At 39.8% G+C, this 27,122-nt stretch overlaps 1 protein-coding gene across 1 annotated transcript; it reads left to right on the plus strand.

Moving 5' to 3' along the window:
- The first annotated feature begins 523 nt into the window (after positions 1–523).
- Positions 524–26,557, plus strand: RDH10 (retinol dehydrogenase 10). Its single transcript, XM_058026466.1, has 6 exons — positions 524–910; positions 1,383–1,621; positions 21,228–21,326; positions 22,614–22,759; positions 23,071–23,202; positions 25,153–26,557. Exons 1-6 carry the CDS (start codon positions 619–621, stop codon positions 25,274–25,276), a joined length of 1,032 nt encoding a protein of 343 aa, XP_057882449.1. The 5' UTR covers positions 524–618; the 3' UTR covers positions 25,277–26,557.
- Positions 26,558–27,122: the final 565 nt, after the last annotated feature.

Raw genomic sequence — 27,122 nt, forward strand, 5'->3', positions numbered from 1 at the left:
GTTTCTAGCCCCGAGCACGAACCCTCAGCGCCCGTGCGCGTTCCTCTCACCCGCGCTGCGGCACCGCACCCGAGATGGCGCTCCGGCGGGGCGCGGCGCACCCCGGGACTTGTAGTCCGAGGGCGGGCTGGAGCCGCCGGGAACCGCCGGGACTCCCGCCCCGAGCAGCGCAAGGCACCGGCCGTCCCGTCCCCGTTCCCGTCGGGGACCTCCCCCGGCGGCGGGGCGGAGCGGGGCGGGGGCGGGGGGTCCCGGGAATGCGGGGCGGGATGGGCCGGCCCGGGGGAGGGGCTCGGCCTCCCGGTCCGCCCTATATAGAGGGGCCGAGCGAGCAATATGTTCACTGCCAGTAGCGGGGCCGCGGGCGGGACGGGGCAGGACGGGGAGGTGGAGGGCAGGCAGGCGGGCAACACCGTGTCCGGGCTCCGTCCTCGGCGTGTGTGACTGAGGCGGGGCTGCGGGAGCGAGCGGCACGGAGCGGGGGAGCTCGGCGGCGGGACTCCCGTGAGCGGAGCCTCCCTCGGTGCCCGTGGCGGGCGGTCCCGGGCAGCGGCGGCTCCAGGTCGGAGAGCCGGGCGGCGAGCAGGCTCCGTGCCGCCGGCCCCGCGGTCCGGCAGCATGAACATCCTGCTGGAGTTCTTCGTGGTGACTTTCCGAGTGCTGTGGGCGTTCGTGCTGGCCGCGGCCAAGTGGCTGGTGCGGCCCAAAGAGAAAAGTGTGGCGGGGCAGGTGTGCCTGATCACCGGGGCGGGCAGCGGCCTGGGCCGCCTCTTCGCCCTGGAGTTCGCCCGGCGCCGGGCGCTTCTGGTGCTGTGGGACATCAACACGCAGAGCAACGAGGAGACGGCGGGCATGGTGCGGCACATCTACCGGGAGATGGCCGAGCAGGCGGCCGCTGCCGCCCCCGGAGGTAAGCGGCGGGGCTCCCCGCGCTGTCCCCGCCGCTCACCTGCCCGCCCCGGGGCAGAGCGAGCCGGGGCTGCGCGCCCGGCGGCTCCAGCCCGGAGCAGCGCTCACCTGCGGCGGGCCCTGAGAGCGGCTCCGCGCTGCAGACCGCCGGGCGCAGGGGTATCAGACGCCTCGACGGCGCTTGTGCCAGCCAGAGCCGGCCCTGTGCCCGCAGCCGTGAGCGCAGACCTGCTTCGCGGAGCCCCGGACTCCGGCGGCTGCTTTAAAACCTGCGGCATTTCCTAAAACACGTAGCAGCGATAGTAAATAGCTGACTCCTGGTGTACTGCAATGACACCAAAGTAAATAGAAGTTTTGGTGGTTTGAAATTGTATGTGCTGTTTCTGCTTGAGCTACTTGTTTGAATGTCAAAATACGAGCAAGAACTTTATTGCCCCCCCCCCCCCTTCTGTTCTCTTATCTGTGTTTTTTAGTGGCTGGAGATGGAGAGAAAGATGTGCTGCCCCATTGCAACTTGCAGGTTTACACGTACACCTGTGATGTGGGCAAAAGAGAGAATGTCTACTTGACAGCTGAGAGGGTCCGCAAGGAGGTTGGCGAGGTGTCTGTCCTGGTTAACAATGCTGGTGTGGTCTCCGGGCACCATCTTCTGGAGTGTCCTGATGAGCTTATTGAGAGGACCATGATGGTTAACTGTCACGCACACTTCTGGGTAACTATGAGCTCCTTTCTACTGTCCTTTTTGGTAATTAATTTTGGGAAATGAACTGCTGTTGCAGAACTCCTGTCTCCTTGAGGTTTGCACTTGTTCTTTTTCACTTGTAGGATCACTGCTTTGGTTATATCTTGTTTTGAACTGTTCTGTATAACAGGAATGCTGGTATTAAGATTGTTAACAAATCGTCTTAAATCAGCTGCATCCTCCTAGAATCCAGAGTTCTGAGTCTTGTGGTCATTTCTGTAGCTTTGGATATTAAATCCTTTACAAGCAATAATCTCAGAATCTCCTTAAAGGTTGTTACTGCTAATGAATGGCTTCTTTTCTCACATACTCTTCTGCCAGCACATTAGCAACTTTAATATACTGTTCTAATGATCATTACAATAGCAAACTTGCACATTTCGGGGAAAAAATTCTTTAAAACCCCTTGAAAATGTTGTTTGAATTGCCTTGGAGGCAAATTGTTCCTTTTGAAGGCTGGGGGTAAAGGCAAAAAAGATTTCTCAAGAAATCAAGCCAGGAACACTTTTTCAGGAATTCTGTGTATTTATCCTCATAGCTTTCTCTGGAGGCTGCTTGTAGAAGTAAGAAAATCTTAGCTGTGGTTTCTGGGATGGTATTGTCTCCACAACTAGCAGGTGCTAATTAAGGAGAACAAGTATGTGGTCTTACTCTTTTTGTCCATCTAAACCTTGTTTTCCCATGTGGTTTATTTTTAGACCCATAGTGGTGTGGAGTTACATAAATTGGAGTGTTGAAGGAGGGCATGATGCACACTTGGGTTAGCATTAGCTGTCAGACTGAGACCATTGTTAGTATTAAAACTGTTCTTTGATTCCTCAAATAAGGTTATGAAATACACTTGCATAACAATGAAAGGATTAGGCAATCTGAAATATACTTTGACTTAAGGTAAGATCAGTCAAACAAGGTTTTTCAGAATACAATTTTATAAAGTGCCTCATCTTCAAAACTTAGAAGGCCTTCACAAGCTAACTTTTTAACATGGAAATGAAATGCTGTTTCATAACCCTAAAGGAGCCCCTTCAGATCTGCACTGTGAAACACTTAATGGCAGAGCAGTCTCTTTCCAATGTATTGTAAAGCTTGCAGAGTGCACAGGAGATAGTATGTTTAGAAGCTCTTTCAAAAGTATATATTTTAAAGCAATCTGAGAGGTTCTAAGAATGCTTATGTGACTTCTTATAATTAAGAGTTCTGTGTGTTCCCTTTAATGAAAGTTAAATTGGTGCTTAAGCCAATAGAGATGTGTAGTAGATTTAATGACTGTTATTGATGTGGCTTAAATGTTGAATTGACAGTTTCCAAGAACTCTAAATTATGACATCATCATGAGTTAAAATATGGGAGGATCCTAAATTCTCCAGCTGTTCTTCCTTCAGGCCTAAGTCATACACTTATAAATAACAGTTTCAGAGACCTTTTTAAAGCACTCTGTGTGTTCTGAGTCTCTTACAGTAATAGAAAACTAAACTTAGATTCTAGTATTGCTATGATTGGGTTTCCATAACAGTTCCATTCATCTAGCTCTAAATGTTAGTGTTAAGGGCTTTAAAAAAAAAATATTCCAAGAAGGTATAGCTATGTCTGGACTGCGGAACTTGAGATTTTGGCTTAAGTTTTAAAGGAGTAGTCAACACCCTTTAGATTTAATTGAGGATCTGTTCATATGTAAACTTCCTGTAGATTCTGTGTCCTGCTTTGCTTTTCTTTTTTCTTTTTTTTTTTTCTCTGTTGGCAAAACTCTTTTCCTTGTATTCCCCTTCATGGTCCCAGAAAAGATTGGCTGGACAAATAGTGGGTGGACTTCTGTTGAAAGTAATACTACTTAATTCATAAGATATCATCTGAATCAGCTGATTTGAAGCCAACTTTTTTGATGCAAGTCAATGCTGACTTAAATAGAACAATGTGTCTAGATGTGTGAAGTCTTATACAGCTAGGCTTTTCCGTGTCAGCTGAACTGGTGGTCCAAAGCAAAGCTAATACTCTGGAGCATTATGTAGGCTTTTAAGTATTCTTGCAGGGTGTTTAGTCCAAAAAACTGTAAATGGATTTTGTAAAGACATGGATCTTGCATGTAATATTGCTTCAGTAGTTAAGTTTCTGTACTTTCTGGGGTTTTGGTGTTTGTCTGTTTGTTTGTTTTTTTTTAATGTGGTTTGGTGGAAATTTTTTCATCCCTTGATCATTAATCAAGCCTTGATGTGTTTCTACATAAAAACTGAAAATAAGGCTCTAGTACTGTCCCTTGAAACATTTGACATCAGATTAATTGCCTGTTCTCCATGCAGAATGCAGGTGATCTGATCTTGCTTTTATGCGAGCAGCTACCATCAGAAGGCTGCCCAACTTCTGCAGTAGGCAGTGACATGAAAATCTGTCACTGTTTTGCTGCTGTGACTCCAACTGGGCTGTGCACCATATCACAAACTGGCAGTCCAGAGAGCCTTAGCAGCATGCAACAGCCTAAACAGATGCTTTCCATTTTGCTGACATGCATGATTTGTGTAATCCTTCCTATGAGTGTTCTATATAAAAATGTCACCACTGCATCATGTAGCAATTTCCACAGCATAAAATCCACTGCAGTATTAAAAACCTGTTATTTCATGCTGTGATAACTTGAATGCTTCTGATATTGAAAACACAGGGACAAAATCCATTCCTGGTTTGAAATAAGCCAGCTCTGGTTTACTATAATTTGCAGATGCATTAAATTGTAGCAGGAGTGTAACACTATCTTTCCTGCCAGTCTATTGCAAGAATAATAACTTACTTGGCTGCACTTGTCAATTATTAGAGCTGAATTTCTACAGACTAGAAGTTTTCTTTCTATGATGTGTTGGGATGCAAATTTCAAAAATGCTGTCACAATATAACTTGAAGCTCTTACTAAATCAGATTTTAGTAAATATAGGAATTGGACTTTTTTCTTGTAGCTTTACAATAAAGCTTAAGTATCAAAAATACTGTGGTTTAGAGAACGGCATCATATCAAATAAAACTACAAACTCTTAATTTTGGGACAATTTGAGAGTCTTGTACCTACTCTAACACTTCTTCTGGAAAAATAATCTATTGTTGTATAAGTAAATATTAATATTGGGCATCACTATAATACCCGGGCAGTCCTTCTAGTTTTGGTCATGGGGGAAGGGCCAGTGAAGGGTGATGAGCAGGTTCTGAAATTCTGTGACATGAAGATCCTCCTGTACAACAGGTCTTCAGTATTCAGCTCTAAGAGATCAGTGATCTGTGTTTCCCTGTCATGAGGATGCTCCAAATATTTCAGCTTAAAGCTTTTCTCCTAGAGTTCTCTTCAACTTACCATAAGGGGGAAGCAAAAGCATTCTGCTCCAGCTCTGTCATATTAAAAAAAAAAAAAAAAAAAAGAAATCCATATAGAGAGTGACTAAGGCCCAGAGTTTAAAGGCTTGTGTACTGCTTTCTTAGTCTGGGTTGTTTGGTTTTTTTTCATTTATTTACAGCTGCTTGATTTTTTGAAGATATGCTGGCATCTCTGTAGGAATTGAAGTAATTTTCAGATGGTCTGACATTGGTGGGGGGAGATAAATACTGATTAGAGAGGGAAACAGTAATGAAAACCTCTAAAATTTAAATATACCTTGGGAAGATGGTTAATGCAGAGTTACTAAATTAAATACCCATTGATGCAGCTGCTGTACTTATCAGTCTCATTAGACTCACAGGATTGCTAAAGCCTTGGAGGGGCTATGGTTATCTATAATGTATCAGTATTTATGTATTGTTGTCTTCTCTTCAAGCTCCCTGGTGTTAAATAAAGCCCATTTATGCCTATAGTTTGTTTAGTTCAAATACAGAAGTATTACACATAGTGTGGACACAATCTTCTATGGAAGAGAATGCAGCTTATGATATTTGGGTCTATACCCTGCTAAGTCTTTTGGCTTCTTGGCATGATTTTTAGTTCTATGAAATTTAGGATTCTAGCACTGATGATCAAATGTAGACAGAATATTCCACTAACAGGCCACCCAGCTATATTTAGTATTTCAGATGAGTGAAGTTAGCTTAAATTTTTTTTTCTTTTTAATGATGTACCCCAAGATGCTTGAGTTCAGTTACAAAGTTTAATCTATGTGTTCTTGACTTGTTTCTTTGAAAAATGAGCCGGATCAAGTTCAAGCAAAACATTTGTATGTGATCCAAAAAGTATCATCAAAACTAGCTCTTCCCTTGCTCAATTATTCCAACTCCTTGCCACCAGTAAATTACCCTGGACAGCACATGTGTTTCATATACTGTGGTAGCATGCTGGGTAGTGAGTATGAAGGAAAAAGCAATCTTACTCTTAGCTATGGAAATAGCCGTATTAGTCATACTTAAAACTTATAAGTGCTTTGGTATGGTTCTGCTGTTCATCTGTTTCTGGGTTCATTTCTCAAAAAAAGAGAGGGAATCTATCAAATGAGAAAATACTATCTTCCAGATGCAGGCCCTAGAAAACTACACTTTCCCATTTTATAAAGCAGTGTACTTAGCACAAGTTTTGGAAAATAAAGGGGTGTATATATATTTCTGGAGTTAAAATGGGCACAGTGCTATTGGTTCAGAACTTTCTTCATGGATTTACTTTATGGTCTACGAGGACTAGCATTGTGTCAAGCACATCATGCAGTCTTTAATTTTAGATCTTGTATCTTGCAATTTTTGTATATCTGTATCTTAGCTTTGTAATCATGTTTTAGGTATAGTGATCAGTTAAAAAGCATTAATTTTTTTTTTTTAAGTTTTCTTTTTTGATGCAGACACCAACCCAGACCCTTTAATTAGGTGCCTGTATGTTTGAGCTTTGACCATAGCACCACTCTTACACCAGTTTCAGAATAGTAATGGAAGAGGATAAAAATTACTCTTTTGGCAATGTACTCATCTGAAGAGCCAACACACATAACTGAGTGTGTAGGGATAGGGTGCTAGGTAGATCTTAGTCTTATGCAAAACGCCTCTTCATTTGCCTTGTGTGGGAATCATGAGTTTGAGCATCTATAATTGGGATTCCACAGTGCTGCCCACCAAACTGTAGTTGTTCCACGTTTTTCTCAGCTCTATTCCCTTAGGGCTATTGAGTCTGTTCTGTCCTGGTTCTTCATTGTCTACTGTATCTTGATGATAAATAAGTAGTTACATATCAAGGAGTGTGAAGAGAATAAATTACAGCACTCTTGGTTAGTTAGCAACACTCAGGGCTGTGGGAAAATCATATTGAAGATTTTTTGAATGTGTTACAACACCAGCCTTCCTACATATACTTTCTGTGCTGGAGCATCTTCCTTGTGTGATGGAGAATGCTGACTTTTTGTTCAAATGACAGCTGAATTTGTGCAGTTCCCTTCCCTCTCACCGATCATGTACAGTGCTTGATTTTCATTCCAGTCAGTTAACAGCTCTAAAATGACCTTCCATAATGTTTTCCTTGAACTGCTTCAGTTACACCTAAGCTTTTGTAACATCTTCTCTCAGACATACTATGGAATTTAATTTGCTGCACCATTTAAAAGGTGCACGGATCTTAGAGTCTCAAGAAACAGAAAACAGAGATTCTCAGATTGCGACCCATGGAGTATTTGTTGCCTGTAGATTGGTGTCCAAGATGGTAGCACAAGGTGTGATCAGTTTACTTCCATTCACTAAACTGTATAAAAATACAGTGAAAACCATAATGCTTCATAGAAAACCGTTGTGAAAGTTCACTTAAGGAAAGGGAAAGTTGTCCTGAAGAGACCATGCCAAGACTACTGGAAACATATCTGAAGTTTTAATAATTAAGTGATTTGCAATTCTACATCCAACTAATATGAAGCTGGAGTTGCAGTATAGTATAGAGGTAAGACACTTGGGAAAATCTCACTCTTTGGTGTCCTGTGACTTTTTCTGAGGCTTGGAGACTTGTCAGCAAACTGTGTGAGTGTTTTCAGAATTGCTAATCTTCTCTGAAGGCATGGTCCTGGGTGAGTGATCAGTGTGATGGTTATATTCCTCCTTCTTATGGAACACAGTAGGTCAGCTGAATAAGCAAAAACCTCTGATCTGGCTTTGGTCTACAATTATGCAGTTACTTGTGAAGGGTGTGGGGAGACAGGAAAACCTTGAATGTGACAATGGTCTTTGCCAGTGTGGTGCCTAACCTTGTTACAAGTGGAGAGAGCAGCTCTTCAATGTGTCAGTGAAATACTCATCTAAAAGGCCATGTGTATGCCTTTCTTGTCCTGTAGAGGTTAGGAGGGCAATGGAGTTTAAAGTTCTGTATTCTTCCATCTACAGGTAACATCCACCTTTATTTTATGAACGCTGGCTAGGTTAATTTTGTGTCATTATGTTATTTACTTTCTGTAATAACCAAGTGACTGTAGCAGAATTGGAGAAGACAGCTGTGTTTGTGTGCTCAGTGGTGGGGAAAAGAAATCCCAATTTTGATGCAGCCAAGTGTCCTGCTAACCCAGTGTTTGCAACACTGCCTAAGACCTTCCTTAACTGATGTGTGTGGGTAAGCAATCCTTTTTCATAGCTCTCAGTATCATCAATTACTCTGACTAGACAGGCTGAGGAAAGATGAATGTTATGTTTTCTAGCACCATCTCTGTCATTTTAGCACGGCACTTCTTAAATCTTTTCTACTTTTATCCTTATCAGCTGTGAACTATTACTCTCTCCCAATGCTTCTCATGCTTTGATTTCGCTTCCGGGGTTTTTCTGCAGGGAGGGAAGGATTTTGTTATGTACTCTAGTACTAAATCTTTCCACAATTCTCTGTATGTAAAAACCAGTGCCTCACTCACTTGATAAGCCTTGCTCCCTTTGACCTTTGAGGTTTCTGGCTATTGACACTGATGATAAAACTGAGTTACTGATACCTCTCTCTTTTGTGAAAAATGGCAGATGTCTTTCTGCAAAGTCAAGCTGAAGCTGATTTGCATGTGATGCTTTGTGCTTTTACCTGTGGTCTTAGACTTTTTCATCTGCTAAAAATTAGTCTTTCAGTCTTTCAAAATGCAGTTACAGTATAGGTGAGTAGGCATAGACTTTGAGATTCATAGAATGTTAGGGGTTGAGAGTTTCGTTTGAAAGCAGATATGTCACAAATGGGGAGAGATTTACATCTGTGCTTACACTTTTGAATGAACACTCTGTTCTTGTAAATAGTTATATTAGTAAAATGATTTATATGTCAGTCAAATTAACACTTGAGTGAGTTATTACAACTGGGATGGGAGGGCATAGTAGGCCAAGATGTGCTGGAACAGCTGTGGAGCTGAGGTGACTACCTTAGTGTGAGCCTTTTGAAATTCAAGTTTGTTGGCTGTTGAATTCTGCACCTAAATGTGCCCTGGTGCTGGTTGCTTCTGCCATCTGTTTGAACTTGTGTGACAGCTTCTCAAGCACTCCCCTTTTCAGCATTGTTTTGAAAAAGCTCACAAGTGTGTGTTTAAAAGTAACTTGTCCAAAGTCCTGTTGATCTAGGATGAAACTACAAGACAGCTTTGTGGTGGCAGTCTGTCTTGTGGGACCATCCCTTGAATCTGTATCTTACCTTGCACTAGTTTTTATATTCAGCTGCTGTTAGGGTGAGCTGGTTCAGCTCACTAACTTGTCTGCAGGGCAGGGAGGAAAGCTGCTAATTTTCTTGCCCAAGTTGATTCATTTTTCTGTTTGAAGGCTGGAATCACCTCATCAGCATTTCAGACTTGGAGTAGCCAATGTGTGGGAGAAACAGTGAAGAGGAATAGGATAAAACCACCTAGCTGAAAACCTGCAGCTCTGTGGTTTTATTCAATGAGCCTCTGTGATTATCCTAGTGAAACCTCATCCTTATTTTTTTTTTTTTTTTTTGAGTAGGATTTACATCCTCTGAATAATTAAGTAGTCATGAATGATTCCAGGACATAACAAATCCTCCTCTGGCATAACAGTCTGAATATAATGACTTGACTTCAAAAGAGATGGCAGTATTTTAGTTACAACTGTTAAAAACCCTTAGATAAAGGTAGGCTAGTTTTCTGTACACATCAGGTAATGTTGTGTTAACAGCTTTAGCTTGCTTACCTTGAAACAATACTATGATTGCTGTGATCTCTGTGCCTACTGCACTGTTTGACTTCTCTGGAAATCAGTTTTACTAACACAGAATGTGGAAAAAAAGCCCAGGCTGGAGCCATGTTTCAGCTTGTGGGAAATAAGCATCATTTCCACAGACATGCAAAGGAAGTATTTCTCTCTCTGAAGACTCACCCCCTAAGAAAGTGAGTAGTTTGCTGATGTTTGTTTAAAATGCCTGTGCAAGCAAAATCTTTGAAAATTGCATTAGTTGCTGGTTTAGTCACTGTATTAGCTGGAGTCTTTTGATCATTTTATCCTTTGTTGGCTTATGAAGCAAAAAATTTACCTGCTGAGACTATTAATTTTCTGTACACCCTTTTGTGGAAGGGTGGGGAGAAGTGTGAAACATAAACACCTAGGTTTTTAAAACCTAAAAGCTTCATGCATTTTAGAAATGTTGCTTCTTGTTCAGTGAGTTACTTTGTAGGAAGTCATAGTCTTTTAGGGTCTTGCTGTTTCCTGAAGAAACTCTGAAGTTAAATCTCTAGTTAAATCTCATCTTCCCTAGTTTTCTGTTTCCACTAAGACTGCTATGTAGAAAGAGAAACTTTCCTTCTAGTCTTGTTCCTCTTGTGAGATATTCAGTTGTAGCATAATCACTTTCCTTGTTATGAAGGAAATGATTCAAAACAATGACTTGGGGACTGAGTTGGGCAGGATGAGTAAAGTGACTCAGCTTTCATCTGCCTGCAAGTACTCTAGGAATTGCATTGTTACAGAGGTACTGGCCTTAAGGTATCTATAAAATATGGCAGTCCCTTTCTGCTTAGCCACTTCTTAAAAAGCCTGCTACATAAATCATAAAACATGAATGATGACTTCATATTTTCCGTAAGTGGTTCTGACAGTACTGTTCTCTAGTAATGTTTTGGAAACCTGTAGACTAAAATACCAAGCTTTACTAAATAGTCCAGAAGATGACTAAGCTTATGGCAAGCTAGAGAAAAACGTGGATTTAAAGTTGGATTCTGTTCTTGTTCACTGAACAAAATATTCTGAGCTCTTATCTAATAGCTTTTTCTAAAATGAATTTGTTATGTGGATTTTTCGCAGACTCATAGGGGCATGTTTTCATTTTTGTCAAGATTATCAAATAGCTGGCAATAAATAACTGCTCTCCAAATGGTTGGACATTTGCTGCAAGCTTGTGCTAATGAAGGTGAAGAACTAATGTGTTTGTTACACTAATGTCAACATAGCTCTGAAACGCTACAAATCCTTTGACACAGCCATTTGTCAGTATATAAACAAAGCAGAATTTCTAGTGACTTGACTTCAGCAGGGCTTTAGCCACCTTTTGTGGAAGGGAGTAGGCAAGTGTTAACTTCCTGTTTTACTTGAGTAGAAAACTCTAAAGTAATTTCAAATTTGACATTTCAATAAACCTATTTTTAGGTCATCTTTACTGATAGATCTGCCTGTGGAAGAATACAAGGTTGGTGCTGCTGCCTACTCAGACTGTAATTTAAATTCCTGAATTTGCAGGAGTGTATCTGTGCTGTCACAGCCACATTGGAGCTCTTTGTTAGTCATGGGTCTGTAGAAAGTTCAAATACTGACCGGGAAGATTTGAGCAGAAGGATTCACTTTCTAAGATGCATCTTACTTTTCAGTGGCTGCCAACTGTGTAATACTTCATTTAAATGTATAGTAATTGTGGTTGGATAGCTATGATAGTCTGAGAGTAGAATGAGATTAATATTTATGGAGAATAAATATTAGCTTGTCTAATAAAATGCCTTTGACCAGGAGGGACGATGCCAGCTTTTTGCAAGTGAGTACTTTTAAACCTTCAGTTCTCGTGCTCAGTGATGCCCTAAATTTGTGCTGTCTGGAGAAGTCTGCAGGTATACATTTGTTCCACTTTTTTCTAGACTTGCTTGTTTTTTGTGTAAGGTGGATCAAACACATAGCTGGGCCTCCAATGGCCCTCTTACTATGCCATCTTACCTCTATTATTCAGTCTCATCTTCTAGATTACTTTACAAGAAACGTCATTGGCAATTTAGATTTTGCACTTTTACATGATTTAGGCAGAGATGCTCTTTTTCACTGTTCATTGCTAGCTGTCAAGAATCCAGTATGTTTGGATTGGTCTGACCAAACTTTAAAACCATTAAAATTCAAAGTGCAAAAAATTTTGTGAGGGCTCAGAATGTCCTAAAGAAACTGGCATGGTAGTGTAGTTACTGGAAGGTTTCTGATAGCCAGGGGGACAGAATTAGTTTTTGAAAACAGTATGGTACATGTATGTGCTGAACTTGGCTTAGGTATGTTTTTTACTCAAGAAATTCAGCTGGGTGCTCTACACTGCTTCATTGGGCCCTCCCTCCAGCAGAAGGGGCTTGTGACCAAAGGAGAAGGAGAAATGGAAGTAGAACAGACACTGTTTCAGATCAGGATAATTTATTGCAGGCAAGAAGTGTTGTCAGAGAGATACAGGAGAGATGTAGCAGAGGGGTTGGCATTCTTTCCAGTTAGTTAAGATTCTGCGTGGATAAACTTGCAGTTAACACAGTGATGAAGAGTGCAAGGTCTCTGCTGGCTTCTGAACTTCTTCCTCTGTGAGAGAAAGAGGGAATGGGCTGTTGTACAGGGAATTAGTGTACTTAAGTGGAGAATCAGAGAATGGCTGAGGTGGGAAGTGGCCTCTGAGGGTCATCAGGTCCACCTCCCCTTCTCCAGCTGGGCCACCCAGAGCCAGTTGCCCAGGCTTGTGCCCAAACAGCTTTGTGATTCCTCTAAGGATGGAGATTTTCACCATCTCTCTCGGCAACCAGTGAGAATATGCTTTGTTTCTCATAGCTGTATGAAATCAAAGATTTGCAGACTCTGGAGGGAAGAAGTCCAAATATATAATCAGTGACTGAAGTGTACTGCTGCATACATTGGAAGCACTTACACATCAGCCAAGCCATATCACCAAGGGGGACGTGGACAAGTTGGTGTGCATTTATGGTTTTGTGTAGGTACAAGCATGTCCTTTAAAGGCTACTAGATGTTTGTGCAAAAATGACTGGTAACATATAGACATTAGAAAGATTGGATACTTTTGCAGAACAGGCCTGACATCTGAGAATGGAAATAATTTTAAAAAGCAGATAAATCTAAAATCTCCTAGAAAAAAAAAATACAGAAGTTCTTGGGAGCAGAAAGGTGAAAACTGATACCAATAACATAAAGGCTCTGAATTCCATTTGCTGGTATAGTGATAACAAGAGTGGTTCAGCTTGAATACCTCAATTTCTTCATGCCCAGAAACTATATATAGTAGTGGCTCCTAAACAGCTGTGAAAAGTGTTCTTTAGGAGAAATTAGGGCTACTTTTGCCTGTGTTCTATGTACCTAAACCCCTGCTCTAGATTATGGTGCCCAAAAAAATCTAGTTTGATGCAGTGGTGGGGGATGCAGAAAAACTTTACTGAAGAGACCTTGAAGTCTAATTAGCGGCCGAGCACTATAAAGCTTACAGTGACATCTTTTCCACCTTGATGCTCAAGAGGCAAGTTTCTGAAGTCAGAATTGTCTTTCTTAGGTAGTGTTCTTGAGTACTTAACCTACACTTTAGATGAGAGGGAGAGCAAAGCTGTTTTCTGGTCCAGTATGGGGTAAGATCACAGGAAATTAAGTCCTTATAAGGAAGGAGGGAGGACAATGTAGTGATGTGACAAGGCAACAGTAATAAAAGTTTCTGTTGCAATGTCCTTCCCTAAGCATTTTTCATATCCCTCTCTCTGTAGACACAGCCTTTTTCAACTAAGCCTTGCTAACAAACTATACAAAAGACAATTTAGTCAGGCAATGTTCAGTTGCCCTAGGCAGAGCATAATTAGTTCTAGTAGTAAAGAGTGGAAATCAATGATTAATGTTTGAGAGATAACTAGTGGTATTAGTTTCCTGTGTGGCTTTTTTTTTTTGTTTAATAGCATTACTTATCTTATCTTTACTGTCTACCCATTGTAAATAGCTTTGTGGCACTAAGTTCTGATTAAGGAAACTATTTAATTCAGTTTCAGCTTTTGTCTGATAAACTCAACATGAGTTAGCTCCATGTAAAAGAGGAACCACTATGATAACTAAACTCTTCATAGGATAAGTGGTAACTATTGGCTTTGAAGACTGGAGAAATTCTGGAACTGAACCCTAAACAATACAAATACTAAACAAAGTAGTAATGTAAATGTGGGTTGTAGCATAGTTATTCTTCTGCAAATGGTGTGACAGATGCTTATTTCTACTAACAAACTCATTTACAAACTTCCCTAAATAGGATTTAACTTTTTGTTCAACTTTAATGCTTCTCAGCTGATTTGATATGTCTGTTGAGAAACGGGGGATTTTGTGTATGTGCATTGGTCATGAGGATAGAGAAAATTACTTCCATAAATTAATAATAAATTATAAACCAAGTGAATCAAGTAATAGCTTATGTTTTTACTAATCTAAGGCTTCATGTACTTCAATGCAGTATTTCATGCAGAGTTGGGAGAGAAGTATCACAGAATCACAGAGAATATGCCTATTTCTCAGTAAATTAAAAAAAGTTTTAAATGAATTGATGTTTCTTTTTCATTTGTGACTTAAGGTCTTGAGGGTATTTCTTTTATTACCTTCACTTAAACTGAGTAGATTTATCTGTCTACTAATGTAGGCTATCCAAGGTATTGGGGAGTGTATGTGTGGCTTTGCTTCTGTGCAACTCATCATCATTATAGACTTTTGTTTAAGTCTGTCATGTTCTTTCGTGGGCTCCCGGTTGCACGGCAATTGTAGCATTATTACTGTGCATGTATGTTAAGCATTAACTGCTGGTGCAGTTCAATATTAAAGGAATCCCCGTGGCCCCAAAACAGTGGGTTTTTATGTGAAGGACAAATAAACCTTCAGTGAGAACTTAAAGGTTGTGTTGCCTGCTAGGAGATAAATAACAAAGGGACTTGTTTTGAGATGAAATATTGGAAGGTCTAGCTTTTTTGTTCTGAATGCAGGGCCTGTGCAAGGCACACTTGAGGACAATCCGTGAATAGTTTCCTATTTTGCTTTTAACACAAAAACTCCTGATCCTTTTTGCTTCAAAAAGATCTGGGTAGTCCTATTAAAAAATTCAGAGAAATGTGACTTTATTTTTTAATTCATTACTTTAGGAAGACTGTGTAATTCTGACCTATAGTTCATTATCGTTTCTTGTGAATAGAAACCAAAGAACAAAAATCGTTCTAATTTCCACAGCTATTCAAATATTTACTTAGACAGTGGCTAATTATCCAGAAGGGGCCCAGCAGTTCTTGAAAACAGTCAGCAGAGACATCTGAGGTCCTTTAAAGTACAGCTTTGGTCCCTTGTGTTAGCAAGGTCAACAGTAGTTGTAGACTTCTGTCTGCCTGCTGTATTCAGCCTGTTACTGTCAGAGCCACATCCTTTGTATTGTGTGGTCTCTCTAGTCTTCAACTCACTACTTGGTATTTTCATGTAGTCGTAGTGCAGTTACCATTCCCATTTTAAGCTAACATTTCAGAGATGCTTGTAGAAGGATAATTCAGGAAGGATGTGGAGGCTGTATGGGAAAAGTAATTGAGATGATCGTACAAATGACAAGTGATTATTCTCAGTTCTCTTTGGAACCAAATAAAAAAGCTAGAAGGAAAGTAAATGGTTGAAGACAGGCTTGCAACTTCATACTTTGCTGCATCAGAATGCATTTTGGATATTACATGCCTAACTTTGATAAATCTTCCTATGAAAGAGTTCTAGGGTATATTTTCAAGGCCTTTTCTTAAACCATTTGATGATGACTTCCCCTGTAATCCTGTAAGTGAGGTTTTAGCCTGTGTTTATAAACTGTATATAAAGTGGCTGTCTTCTGAAAGGAGTTGGGCTATATGACTGTAGCTGAAAATAACTTTAGTGTATTTACTGATAAGCTTGCTATGGGGGTTTTCTGCCTTTCAGGCACTTTCCTTTCCCTTTCAACATATATAGTGGTGCATTAGTGCAATACCACATAGTTTGGACTACCTTACAGGTAGGACTGCAGAAAAATTAGAGGTGCTCTTTTGTTGGACCTTGGTGCACTTCTCAATTACTGGAATGGAACAAGGAGCTGGGGCTTGTGGAAATCTCAGTTTGGTTCTCGGGTGGAGTGGCCACATGCTGTCCTGCACAAGAGTAAGAGAACTTGCAATGCTGTGCTTTAGGCTGTGAAGAAGAATGGGAAGAAAAGAAAACTCTATGTCCATGCTAAAGGAGAAGGAGAATATAACATGTATTTTGGATTTAAAACTTTTCTTGTCACTGTTAAACTAACAAATTAGCAAATGTGGGGCAGCAAGCTGCTATGGTCTCTGGTACCTTAGTTCCTATAGATATCTGAATGTGAGTCCTTGCCTAACCACACCAGTTTTGCCTCTTGGATTTGCCTGAATAGTTTTTAATATGAAGATGAAACAATGCGTTTACCCAAAAGTGTACTCATTTGTGCTGTTAGGTAGTTGCTCTGGCCATCAGGAATAGCTGTGACTTGGGAGAAAATGCTATCTCTGTTATACCAGTACACCACTGTTGTGTATAACTAGTGATGTGAAAACTCACCTCCTTTGATATTCAAAAGAATAACCATGCTCCTTACCTGAAGGAACTGTATGGAAAATGAGCTTTGGCATAAACTTTGGCATAAAGATACTTCAAACTTACAGTAATACAGCTTGTTTATGCCATTAAAATAGTTTAGAAAGGCTGTTGAGAGAAGGCAGAAAGTATGAAGAAATGTATTGTATTGAAAAAGAGAAACCTAAAGGACCTTATGTGTTGGTACCTGTTTGTTTCTTTCTCTGCTATAAAGGCAACTCTCTAAACATGAGGCAGCACATACTTTTCTACTTTGGTGTGCTTTCTGCATTCACAATCCATTGTTTTGAGCTGCATACAGCTAACATTGTTTTCTGTGGATGCTTGCTTTCTTCTTTAAAAATAATTAATCCAAAATTTAATTAAAAAAATCACTTTCCCAAACACAGTATTTCTTCATATTCTCATTTGCTGTATTTAGACTAATTTGTCTTGACATTGCAGCTGTGCTGCTCTTTGTGTTTCACAATCTTTGGAGTTTTGTTTCATTAAGAATGGAACTAAAGAATTTGGGGAAGGGGAGGGAAGAAGTGCTAGACTGTTAGAAGTTAATTTGCCGTAAACCAAAATGTTGAGAACAGATTACGAAAGCTATGAAGTGACATGTAAATGCTTGTTCAGTTTCACACTTGTGAGAAATAAGTCATTTAAGCTGTGTGCACATGAAATAGAAGTTTGGTTACAGCTACTGGGAATAGTTTGGTCTTATTGGTATATTCAAAAGCATAGAGGAACATGCTCACAAGATTAGAAATTGATCTCTAGGTTCCAAAAAACTTAAAGGCTGAGCTAGTTTGAAAAACTAGCTCTACTCTGTTCACAACAGCTTTATACATTCTGTCTCTCCTACCTAGTTTCTATCTATCTAAAGTATACTGCAGGTTAGAAAATTCATGTTCCCACTATGCTTTTGGGGTTTGCTTTTTGATTTTGGCTTTTGTTGGGATTTTTTTCCCCTTAAAAAAAGAAAAAGGTAATTTTGGGTGAAGAAGATGCTTAACTTGCATTTCTCAATGTTGAACACTTGCATAACTTCCCTGACTGTTCGCCCTGATGCATCACAATTCCTTTCATCCTCTATATTCTACTTACTGGTTTCTCCTCAGTGTTGAGAACTGTGGTGTGTTTGTCATGAATAAATGACCCAGCTCTGACTTTAAATACTTCTATGTTTTGGTTAAATGTCTTCCTGTGCAGCTGTGAGAGGTAAAACTGAAGCTTTGAGGATCAAACCAGAAGGCAGATAGTTCAATTAAACCACTTGACTTGATTTGAATTATTTTGGGGACCTGGTTCATGACCTCTAATGCCATGGACAAAACCCATCTTTTGCTTGGTGTCTTCTAATTTTATTTTTTTTAATTGAGGATTAGCGTGTCCATGCATCACCTCAGAAGACTAATGTGGTCTGTGTACCTGTTCAGACAAACTCCAGATGGGAAGGCCACCCAGGAGGCATCTTGCCCCAAACCAGTCAAACTCTTAACTGGTTTGTCAGCAGCACAACAAGCACACAGAAGAGTTCAGGTCTGGTAGGCAGATGTAGTTGAAGCTGAAAGAAACTAGAAACAAGAAACTAGGTTGATCTGGTTTATGTAACGGGTAGAAAAACTGGGAATCAGAGTATGGAGGAAGCTGCTTTGATCAAGCTTGCGTGTGGTGCCAGAAGCTCAGTAAGAACACTGATTTATTTAGGGATTGCTTATACCACGAAAGAATAACTTCACTTTGGGATTGTTTTTCCCAGCGAGAGGAGGCTGGGAGGAGCAGTGGGCAAGCATTTACTCTGAGCCTGGAAATGCATCCCCCGGTAGGGTGTGTCTGCCTCTGACAGTGCTTGTTTTCAAGTGCTGACTCCCAGCTGCTGCAGATGGCTGGAGGATGGCAGCAATCGAGATGGCTTTCTCTAACATCCATTCACTGGAGATGCTGATAGTGGACTGCTAAGTTTTCTATATATGATAGTTATGCTATCTTTATAGACTCCCTCAGCTTCAGATTTTAAGTGGATTTTTGGGATAATATGCCATATTATATGCCATATTGTCATATTTGCCATAATATGACAAAGTATAGGGCTTGATCTGAACAGACTGTCTCAGAACACTGAGGTCCCATGCAAAGATTTCCATGCATTTCTAATTGTCTTTAAAGCAGAGGAGCTGTGGGTTTTTTCCAATTGAGCCATAAATGGCTTTTAAGAGGTGACTTAGGGGAAGTGGCTCTAGTTCTGCTGCTAGGAGTTGTTCAAGTCTGCACTTGAGATGCTGAAGACGTCACCCAAAAGTGTCCTCAACAAGCTGTATTTTTCATGTGCCAATTTCATCTGGTTGAAAATGGATTACTCTAGCCACAAGCTCTGAAAACTCAATTTTTACAATCTTTATGCTTTGACATAGTATAGCATAGTTGAATGGGCTTTCTGAAATTTACTAGTCTGGTTATTTTGCATATTTATATATATATATACATATATGACTTTGGAAATTCTCTTCCTCAGCCAAGCTAAACATAGACACTTAAAGACATGTAGTTCACCATATTAAAAACAACAGAAAAAAAGGAGAAGAAAAAGCAGCACCATAGCAAAGATAATAGCTTAGTGCACTTGTCTGTTCATCTCTTGGAAGACAATACTGACTCATGCCTTGAAAGTAGTAGAAAAAAAAAATCTGTCACTACTTCTTTCCCTTCTTTCTCTACCCCAAGACAAGCTTCAAGGCCCCTTTTCTGTAGTTGCTGTGGTTTGCAGCCAGAGCTTCAGTCTGCATTATCAAGCTTTCTGGCAATGTGAGGTGGCAATCAGTCATTCCAATGTGATGTGGACAGATAGCTGAGACATGAGTGGAAAGTGCTGATGGAGCTGACAAATGTTGGGGAGCGGAGTAAATGGTTTAGCAGGACTGAGCTGGGAGCGTGGATGTGGTGCAGGGATAGCACAGAGGATCAGGACTGGCATACACGCTGTTGGTGTTGCAGTGTGCAAGGCAGGCTGCAAATAAAGAGCACTCTGTAAAACTTCAGTGCTGTCCAAGCAAAGCCTCTTTTTTGGGTGGCCATGCCCGATGATGACTCGGCTTTGTTGCCATGCAACATGGGAAGAGAGGCTGAAACTTTGTGTGCCTGGCACAGATTAGTTTAACAGCAAACTGAATTCTTGTCAGAGGCTCTGTGTAAGAGGTTTAGAGATCCCTGCCATGAGGAAAGAAACAAACACAAGGCAGCTTGCTCTCAGATTATTTTTTTTATAATTAGCTTTGTTATGTAGTTATGACAGAAACTAGGAGTTGTATGAATCAACAGTAGAAAAGGCAAGGAGTCAGGAGGTCTGTTAATCTTCTACCATCTGCCGGCTGTCCAGTGAAAACACTCTTTTGTGTGGTGTTAGGAGGTCTGGATTAGTCATTTAACACCTGCAGGCAAAAATGTTGTACAAGAACATGTGAAAATCATTAGAGCAAAACTGTCCTGATGTCTGTGATTGGAGAATGCAGACAGCATAAGAATGGAATTAGATGGATTCAGCTGTAGTTTGCATGTCTTTTTAAGAATGCAGCTGACAAGGCTCAGACCAACAATTAAACAAGTAGGAAATACTTAAGGGGCATTTGCATTCTCTGAGTTTGGATAAAAATTACATGGGAAGAGTTGGTTTTTGGGAGTATAAAGCATTCATGGTATTGAGTGAGTTGGAATAAATTAGTAGCTCTGTCACTAATAGATTAACATATTAACTAGGCATGTTTGTGATTAAAAAGCATTGTCTGAAGTTCTTGGGCAATTTAGAAGTGATCTCATATAGTACACTGACACCCTAAAAGCTGAAGTACATCATAACTACACATACCATTTTACTGCTTCATTGATTTTTGTTGTAAATATGGTGCCCTGCTTAATAATTATTTTTAATGGGGAAGTGTTGAGTCAGCTTCAGAAAAGAGATGACAAAGATAGGTATTCTGGTAGGGATGATCTTCCAGCAAGTACCTTCAATGTGTGTTGCTTAAAACTTAATTTTTTTAAAGGGGTGAACGCTGACTCAGGTTTTTAAACAGAAACAAACTTTGTTATAACCAAAGTATAAAAATTGGAGGTTAAAATTAAAGTTTCATCTTGAGACTTGCTTTGAGTTTATTTTATTTTTAAACTTTTAAGGAATAAGTACCACAAATGTATATCTTGTCTTTTTAGCTATAGCAGTGCTATAGATACTAATAAAGATGGGAAGTAATTTAAACTAGCAGATGTTGGCTCTATTGTAGGTAAAAAGTAACAACAGCAAAAACTCCACCTGTAGTGTTTCTTTTAATATAAAGGTCCTAAGGCAGTAAGTTACTTGGATAAAATTAGCAATATCTAACTTAAAAAACACTGTCAATAATTAGAACTGATAATTGGTACTGGTCTCAACAGAGATGTGCTGGATGGTGTAATTAAACACTTTGTATTTCATTTTCTGTCTTTTAAAAAATGTGGCTTCCATTTTAAGGTCAAATTATCTCCTTCTGATAACTAGTCACTTCTGGTAAAATAAACATGTCTGAGCTCAATTGATCCTTTAACCTTAGGATTTCTGCAGATATAATCCTTGCTGCCTTGCTGTCTGGATTCACAAACAAGCTGTAGGTTTTCTGTTAGCATTTTTGACAAACTCAAGTTCAAAACCTGTAAAATGATTGTATTTCTATATTCTTGATAATAAACTGAGAGTTTCTGAGAACTCATTGCTAATGTAACTTGTTCATGAAGTGGGGTTTTTTTTCTTATGTTGCTTATGTGTACTTTGTTTTTTGTTGTTTTCTTTTTGTAGACCACTAAAGCATTCCTTCCCAAGATGCTGGAAATGAACCATGGACACATTGTGACAGTTGCAAGTTCCTTGGGGCTATTCAGTACTGCTGGAGTAGAGGTTTGTTAGACTATAATGAACAAAAATTTGGCACTTTTTGCCGAAGATAAGTTATTTAAATATTATCAGCTAGAGGAAGTAAGGTCAAATCTTCAAAGATATTTGGAGATTATGGTGCTGAGTACCATATCAACACATGGCTCCCTGTGAGTGGGCAGGCATTGCATTCATTTACTTGGATGGTGGAGTTGGCGCTGAGAGCAAAATCCTAGGATGGCTGGGGCTTTCAGAATGCCAGGTTATCTTTGAATTACCTGATTAATTTAGGAGCTTGAAAGGAGCCATTTAGCCTATTCCTGTCAAGATATTCAGTGCTAAGCTTGAAGCCAAAGGCAAAGGCTTTCAAAAGTAACATTTCTTGTTTCTGTGGGGAAATGACTGCAAAAGTTCTGGAATGTATGGCTCACCTGCTTCACTAGCAGGTGTTTGAAAACTCCAGTTTGTGAGACTTGTCTGGTGCATAAAAATAAGTTAGGACTACAGCTTGTCATTTTTTAAAGTCATTAGTACAAATGCAAGTGTGAACAAAAAGCGTTCAGTTAGGGAAAATTAATTAAGGTGTCTAAAATAATAATAGTCTTATTACCCCATAAGTGTAGGCTTCTTTGCATACAGGTAAGGCTCAATCCAGGACCTTAAACTGCAGTGTTTCATAACCTAAATGAAGGAAGATGGTGTAACTTTGGGATTTTTAGAGTGTTTACTGTCTTGAGAAAGTTACAAGGAATTTCCTAAACTGGGTGTGACCACCAACAGAGATGGACACATCCAACTGAAAACACACTAAGTTCAGCAACAATAAAAAGTTATTGCATAGACAGCAGTAGTGGTTTTGTGCATCTCATAGAAAAACTCAAATCTTGGTTGCATCTTCTGTTGAAACTAACCTTAAAAATAACACTTTTAAGATTTTTACACCTATGCCCTGCCAGCTCTTCAAGCTTTTTCAAATCTGACCCAAGGTAGTATTAGGTATCTCAGTCCTTTGTTTCACCATTTATTATTAAGCAAACTGGTAATTGGAGTAACTTGTCATGTGAGCCTTCCTGATTCAAATACTTGAATCCAAGGTAATATCCTCCTACATTCAGCTTTCCTGCTTTCATGATTCCGTGCTAATTACCTCAAAAGTAAAGTAATAAATGAGTTGATGTGGTGCTCTGTTCAGTAGGCATCTTTTTGTTGTTGCTTTGAAAATCTGTGCAGAATCACCTCAGGTATGCTGGCTTTGAACATCATTCATATCTGTCCCTTTTTTTTCCTCTGCTTCATTCCTTGCCAACACAGGATTATTGTGCCAGCAAATTTGGAGCTGTAGGCTTCCATGAATCTTTGAGCCATGAATTGAAGGCTGCTGAAAAGGATGGAATCAAAACTACTTTAGTCTGCCCTTATCTTGTAGATACAGGAATGTTTAGAGGGTGCAGGATCAGGTGAGTAGAATTCTCCTTCTGCTCTGTGCTTATAGTGCCATAAAAGTATTTAAAGGTAACTCAAGTGATACCATAAAAATATTAAATATTATATCTGCTTTAGTAAATGTTAGTGTTAGACTCAAAAAGAGACTTTCTGAATTCACGGTCTTCTGTCCTTTTGTACACAGACAATGCAAGTTTTGAGCTATAGTCTTTGTAACTTAAGAGTGAATATAAACAAGTTCCAAAGAAATTGAGTTAATGAACTGTTCACTGGGGTCTATGGTCCTTTGGGTATCATATTAATCTGTCCTAATAAAATGTTCCAGAAAAGAAATTGAGCCTTTCCTTCCACCCTTGAAACCTGAATACTGTGTGAAACAGGCTATGAGAGCCATCCTTACAGACCAGCCAATGATCTGCACACCTCGCCTCATGTACATGGTCACCTTCATGAAAAGGTAAGAACTGAAGTGCCAGTTATTTGGCAATGCAATCCACAGAATATATGAGCATGTCCAGTTTCATGATACAAACACCCTCCCACCCACACAGGCCATAGGTGCCATTTTGCTAGAATTCATAGGTCTCTGTTGGCTTGCAAGCTTGTAGATTGCTTGCTTGGGAAGCTTCATTTAACCAAAGTCCTGTGTATCTATACATCTTTGTTTTAACCTTCTTGCAGCTTCCATCCTCCTTGGATTCCTATTTTCTTTTTAACAGACTATTAATTGCACTCTTTGAGTTCCTCTTTAGGAATGGGGCATGAGGCAGCTCTCAGCAGAGGAATCTTTAGCTGCATGTTTCTATAACAAGTGTGTGAGGAGGCCCTTCCTACCTGCAGGTTCTTCAGAACTTGCACAGATATAGTAGATAAACTGAAAATTAGTACTTTCAGAACTAATTTTCAGAGTCTTAAGTTTGGCAAAAGGTCTATTTAAAGGAATTACTTCTTTCATTCTAACACACTGCAGTTTTAGAATGAAAACTGTTTTCATCTGTAGCCAGGCTAACATTTCAGTGATGCCAGATAATGCAGGAGCTGCTTCAATTCCTGTGATACAACATCACTTGAATTCTAGTTTATGGAGAACAGCTTCACAGGCATCTGTGTTTTGTTTTAAATCTGTAGTGTGTGGGAGGAACATATAAAACATAGTATTGTATTATTTTCTCTCTGCAAGTGATGGTTGAAACTGAGCACCTTGGTGTTTTTTATTCCACTTACAAGGTGGTTATTCTCCTCTGGCTCAAGTGTCTCTTGGTGGACAGGGTCACCAAAAAATAGAGGTATATTGACTGCTCATCTCTTTCCTGGAAGAGAGATGTATGTGTCTATTCTGACACCAAATGAAGGCCACTGTCAGTATATTTAAGAACTAACTCCTTCACCCAGAAGCTCAAAGGGTGCTTCAGTGCTTCCTGCACAGGCGATGCCTTACGGCAGCAGCAGCCACATCAAAAGCCCTTTGGGTTTTCTTGGTTCAACACTTCAGCTTCCAATAGGAAGATCAAAGCTTCTGCATAATCTGTGCCCCAGGCAGCAGCCTTTAGATCAAAGGCCCTCCAGTCACTGCACAAGCAGTACTTCTGGCACTGGAGACACCTGTACCAGTGACATCTACTTCTTGGTGCTTCAGTGGTCATCACTCCTAATGACTGGAACTGTACTGCTTCCACTGAACAAGTGCCTGCTGCTATTCCCAGGGCCTGAGGAATCCCATTTTATTCTTTCACTAGAGCCCCTGAGTATTACACTTGAAATAAAAACAATATTTTGTTCATGTGGGAACAAGGGGAGGATCTGTAGTCAGGTATCCATCACATAATCACCTCTTGGAATTTTATCTGGGAGGGGCAAGGAAATTGCTCTCTTTACTTTGGACCTTTCTTCTTGAGGATGGATGATTGAGTTTAGAATATAAATCAAGGTTGTTAGACATCTGGTGATCAAAGAATGGCATTAACTAACACTAATCCCACATTAAAGAATATCTTCGATGTCTGATGACCTCTGCTGATGTGGCTTTTAGCAGATGCCTTGCTTTTACCAGGCCTTCTGTGATGCCCTTGCCCCCCTATCCCCCCCTGCCCCTGTTCTTTAAAACAAGCTATCACACTTGTGAAGAAACAGAAAATCTGGTCTAAGATGGAGGCATGTGAATAAACAGCTTCTATCTCCTTTCTACTTGCCTGTATGATTGGGACTCTAGAATTTTAGTTCTCTCTGAAAGTATCCCTGTGAAATAAAAATCCCTTAAGTCTTTTAAGAAGAATCTCCAATAGGTATTATATTGTTTTTAAGGAGACCAAGTACATAGTTTGTGTAAACACATGTACTTAAAAGTGCATGTAAGCAGAGGTTTTGTCTTATGCTGTCTTCTAACAAATCTATAACCTCTTTTTTCCAGTATTCTGCCATTTGAAGCTGTGGTATGCATGTATCGATTTTTGGGAGCAGACAAGTGTATGTATCCTTTCATCGCTCAACGGAAACAGGCTACAAACAACAATGAAGCAAAAAATGGAATCTAACACTTTTGGATGGACTAACATTTATAGGTGAATGCAATAATGTTACATGACTGAATTGCAAAGTGCACTTGCATCTAACAGATGCAAATGTCAACATCTTACTGTGGCATTCTCTTGGGTCCTAAACCTGTGTATTGAACTCTAAAAATCAATGGATTTTTATATACTGTAAATAAAACTGACTAGAGTACTTGGGAAATGTGATAGGTAACTCAAATGAATTTACAATGTAGCTGCCACCATTGTCCTTTAGAATATCACTGTATGTACAGTAAACTAGTCATACTACTTGTTGTAGGGATGCACTGTGTGATATCTCTTCCTTAGTCTGCTAAGGCTTCTAAGAGCTGTCTCCAGCCAGAAGATGGAATGCTTCAGAAGTGGTTTGACTTTCCTTATGTTACTTAGGAGGGGAGGGAAGTCTTGCAATTTAAGCTACTGCTCATGATCTTATAGCAAATTCAAGGACAATTTCTGAATGCATCTCTTCACTTGTTCACCCATGTTCTCTAAAGGACACATGGCCAAATTGTGGTGTAATTCTCTTTTGTTGCAACTGTGTGTGTTCTATTTAAACAAAGATGAAAAGAAATTTGTAAATCTCTGCCGATTCAAAGGCAAATGAATGTCTTGCATACTGTCAAAGCAAACTTGTACTGGGCATCTGTTTTTTTTTAAGGAATGCAGTCAGTGATTTCATTTGACTTTTTTTCCAAGTTGACTTCATTTGAAATATGCTCTGTTCCATTTCCCTCTATGTGTCAGAGTCCAATTTACTATTATGGACTACATGTTTCATTTCTTCTTCCTCATTCTTACTTCTGGCAGAGTTCCCCCACCCCCCCAAGGAAACTGTTGTGTTGAATTCTCTAACTGGACTTGTGCCTAAAAGACAAAGCAACTCAGCTGAGATACAAACTGTTTATGTAAGTGCTGGTCATATGCCAATTATTAGCAAAGGAAAAATAGAATAATGCCTGATGCAACTCTACATTCAGCATATGAAAGGGTGTAAAGATTTTTTTTGAGTTGTACTCATGTTGTAGAACAGCAAATGACATTTTTACAGTATTTTTTTGTAAAGCGAACAATTTTGTGCCTTGAATTTGGTAATCTGTATTAGTGAAGCATTGTAAAAGTGAAATTCTACCTCTGTATCTTAATGTATACCATCCACTTGTAAACTACTATCAGAAAAATTGTGATTACTTTTTTTAGAATGTCTTGTTAAATAGTGACCAATGCCTGTGGTTATTAAAGTGAGCCACCTTTTCCTTAAAATGGTGATTGGAATGTTTCCTTTAAAGACTGAGCTAACACAAACTACTTGTTCCACAACTCTTTGGTGTCAACACAGATCAAATATTTATGGTTCAACTCCTGTATACACTTTGTCAGCTACATGGTTTACAGTGTAATCTTCTGAAGGCTATCAGTAGGTACTGTGAAATTGAGCTTCTGACAATTTTGTCTTCCAAACTCACTGATGAAGTAGGTGGTTCAAGAGGTTATGAAGAGTATTAATTTTGGTGTTCTATAGAGCTGCTTTCAGGTCTTGAAAAAATGATCTGGTGTGGATGCAGTTTCAGTGAGTTAAAAAGTAAATGTAGTTTCAGTGCAGTTGTAGCTGTTACTATAGTTATATACATAGCACACATATAAAATAAAAAAAAAATTGGTATCTGTGTAAAAAGCAGTGTTGTTAACTAACTCTATTTAGAAACTAATTGAAAGTAGAAGAAAATGTTTACATTAACCCTTACTCCAAATTCCATGCTCTTTTTCAAAAGTCGTTAGAAGATTTCCCCAGGGCCAAATTACCTCCCATGTTCTTACAGCAAAGTCA

Source organism: Melospiza georgiana, chromosome 1, assembly GCF_028018845.1.
Source record: "Melospiza georgiana isolate bMelGeo1 chromosome 1, bMelGeo1.pri, whole genome shotgun sequence".
Classification (NCBI taxonomy): Eukaryota; Metazoa; Chordata; class Aves; order Passeriformes; family Passerellidae; genus Melospiza; species Melospiza georgiana.